This window comes from Gavialis gangeticus, unplaced genomic scaffold (genome assembly GCF_001723915.1).
Source record: "Gavialis gangeticus isolate Ggan-Ray unplaced genomic scaffold, GavGan_comp1, whole genome shotgun sequence".
NCBI classification, from domain to species: Eukaryota; Metazoa; Chordata; order Crocodylia; family Gavialidae; genus Gavialis; species Gavialis gangeticus.
This window is the reverse complement of record NW_017728997.1, coordinates 25,923,697-25,927,209: the sequence shown is the minus strand read 5'-3', so window position 1 is coordinate 25,927,209 and position 3,513 is coordinate 25,923,697. Positions and strand designations below refer to the sequence as shown.

Genomic DNA, 3,513 nt, shown 5'->3' with positions numbered 1-3,513 from the left:
AGCCCCTCCCCCCATAGACCCACTCTCATAGTCCCCCACCGTGAAGCAGGGGGCAGAGCATGAGACAGAACCATGAATGGCTTGTCCAGGGGTCGTGGGCAGTGGCTGCTCCTGTAGATGCATGCAACCTGGGAGGGCTTGGGGTCGCATGCCCCAGATCTGCTTGTGGGGCATGGAGGGCTGCGGGTCACTGTGGGCTGGGGCAGAGCTGCGCTGGGTAGCACTGGGAGGCAGCCTGGGGAATGCTGAAGTGGCTGCAGCCACTCCCATAGCCCCCTCCCAGCACCACCATGACTCGCCCAAAGTGCAGCCCAGCCCCTCCCGGAAACAGCCCAGAGCAGCCCCAGCCCGCCCTGCCCCATGCACAGATCTGGCAGCACCCCACGAGGTGTATGTAGCAGCAGGAACTGCCAACTCCCGCACCTCCCAGACAAGCCACTTATGGCTCTGTCCCGTGCTCTGCCTCAGCTGGTCAGTGCCTTACCTGTTCCAGGCCCAGCTCCAGCCCCACTCTCTCCCTCACCACAGGAGCCTACAGGAGCAGGGCTATGGAGGGGGGCTACAGCCACTCCACAATTTGCTGTAGAACCCCCATAACCCACCTTCCAGCACCACCGTCACCCACCCAGAGCACAGCCCAGCCCAGCCCCCCGCCGGGAACAGCCCTGTGCTTCAGCCTTCAGTGGCAGCCCGCCCAGCCACCACTCACAGATCTGAAGGCACACACTGCCCCCATGCTCTCCCGGAGTGCATATAGCAGCGGGAGCCGCCCCTCCACACATCTCATTCTTGCACCCCGCTCCAGCTAGGCAGCCCCTGGCTCTGCCCCAGCCACACTCCCTCCCCACCAGTGGGGCCTCCATCTTCCCATCCCCTCCCCCCACAGTGGCAGCCCACCCTCACCCCATGTGCAGATCCAGGGGCACATGCCCCCCATGACCTCCCAGGGTGCGCACAGCAGTAGAAACCACACCCTGCTCCTCACACACCCCGATGAGCTGCTCACAGCTCTGTCCCACACCCCACCCCACCCCAGCTGAGCAGTGCCTGCCCCTGCCCCACTCCTCCTCTCACTTCAAGGCCTCAATCTGCCCCCCCAAAAAACAAGAACTATAAAGGGTTACATGAGCTGAACCTTTGAGACAAAAGCGGTACACTTGTTACAAAAGGTTGAAAACCCCTGCTCTATATCAGTGGTGCTTAACCTTCTGGCTCTGCAAGCCAAATGAGTGGTATGAGGCCAGTCCTCAGCCTAGGTTCCACATGTGGGGTCAGTCTGTAGGTCTGATTTAGCATGGGGTTGATGTGTGGCATCACTCCGTGCACTGGATGCAGCATGCTGATCCAGCCGTGCAGGATGGCCGAGCCCCATTCACCAGATCCAGCTGCATGCCAGCCCAAACCCACATGCCAGTTCTGTCTGGACTCTGCACACCTGATGTAATCACAGAGTGACCCCATGCACTGGCACAATCTAGTGCACGAGGCCATGTCATCTAACCTTCAAGGCTCCCCACAGGTCTAGAAATTTGACCGCAGGGAAGCAGCAATTAACACTACCACTGCTCCCCCACTGCCACATTTCCAGACCCACAGGGACCTATGGGCTGGATGACATGGCTTCACATGCTAGATCTGGCCTGTGAGCTCAAGGTTGAGCATTGCTGCTCTGTACCATAAACAAAAACTGGTGCATAGGCCACAAATTCTATATCTTCTTAAACGGAGTTAAACTAGCTTGAGGAAAAGCTATAGCAAAGACACGCTCCTTGCATGCTCTGACCACCCCTATATGTGTCCCATGCCTTGCAGATGTGGTTTGTACTTCTATGTTGGGGGTCTCAGCCACCATGGAGTTTTCTCCCCAATTTTTCTCTAGCTAGGCCTACTTAGCCTTCTTATCGTCTATTACAATATACTTATTTTATAAGCTTTTGGGAACAGGAAAAAGTGTGGAACAAATGGATCTCCCCAAAGATCACGTAATATGACTGAAACTACGACCCAGGAAAACGATCTTTTTAGGCAAGAGAATTTTGAATACAGAATAACATTTATATAATCATACTTCAAGTATTAAGATTATGTAATTTGTAGCACTTACCTACACATCTCTTCATGCTCATTTCAAAATCCCTTGTTACCTCACCAAAAAGCTCTTCAACCAGTAACTTTCTGTCCTTGCCTTCTCTGAGGGACTCAGGAACCCATCTGAGCATGGACATAAGCCACTGCTGTTGAATAGGAACTACTGGGTTACTGGCCACACACTCCTTCATAAAGAGATAGTTGATCTGAAAGGACAATATTATTATCAATCTAATAACTTGTTCTTGAATGTTTACATTAAACTGAATAACAAACTCCTTTTGTGTGTCACTCCTATATTCCATCTGTAGTGTCACAGTATTATCAATCTTTTAAAGTAATATAATGAAGGCTATTCTAAGACGCAAAATCATTTTCATGCCTCTTCTTATTCAGAGATGGTATACGATACTATCCATGTACTGTGTTCTTTTTACCCCCCCTCAATTTCTGCTAACACTTATGGAGCATGTTATTATGACTGATGATCAAACTGACAAACTCTTCTAAAACTAATATTAAAGCTGCAGAATCCTAGTGGAGGAAACTGCTTCTGGGTAACAGGTTTATTAAAACCCAGAGAAAGGGCTGACTTTTTAAAATTCTTAAACATTAAAAACTTCCTTAAAATCTTAAACATTTTAAATTAGCCTACCCAACAGGAAAAGGTATAAACACTTTGATGAAGTGGGTGTGACCCTCTCCCTTTGGCTAATTAGGGCATATGTTGGGACATCAATTTGGACATTAGGAGAGAACGACTCTTCAAGATAAATGCATATTCCAGAGACAAGGCATACCATCTTCCTGGATTTGCACTTCTGCACACATACAGTTTTCTTCTTAAAATCAGATGCACAACCCTCCCTGCTTCCTAAACCTTTCCCCCTGCACCCCTCCAAGAAGCCAGAATGTGATTCATAGCTTCAGTCCAAAAACGAATAATAGGAATCCTGCCATTAGTTTAAGTGTAATTTGGATCAGATCTTATACAAAAGATATGACATGCAGTACTTTCCTTCTGCTAGACATGGAAATAATAACTCCTGTTTCACTTCTTGATTCACCTATCCCACAAGGTAAACGCTAAAAGTTGACCTAATTTATTAGCTACTAATTTCTCATATACATAATTTCTGTATTATTTCTGTATAAAAATCATACAGTAGCTGTCTTAAGAAAAGTAAAACACCAAATGATTTAACTCACTCTTCGCCTTTTTTGTTCACTATTCATCTGTGAAAAGAGAAAGACAACAAAAAACAGGTAATATGTTAAATTAAGACTGTAAGAACAAAAGTCAAATCAGAAACTTAATTCTTTATTTTGAAACTTTGCAAATATTATTGTGTAAAAGCTGTATCCTGAAAATACACATGCATAAATCATAGAATCATAGAAGCAGGGTTGGAAGGGACCTTGTAG

The 3,513-nt window shown here is 47.6% G+C and overlaps 1 protein-coding gene across 1 annotated transcript in view; it reads right to left on the bottom strand.

The window, feature by feature from the left end:
* The window catches only part of DNAH12 (dynein axonemal heavy chain 12), a 208,952-nt gene that overhangs the window by 194,917 nt on the left and 10,522 nt on the right, over positions 1-3,513 (bottom strand). The window contains exons 4-5 of the mRNA XM_019504991.1: positions 3,298-3,324; positions 2,105-2,294 (exon numbers count right to left, since the gene is read on the bottom strand). Coding sequence (XP_019360536.1) covers positions 2,105-2,294; positions 3,298-3,324 — 217 coding nt within the window. The remainder of the gene's footprint in view (positions 1-2,104; positions 2,295-3,297; positions 3,325-3,513) is intronic.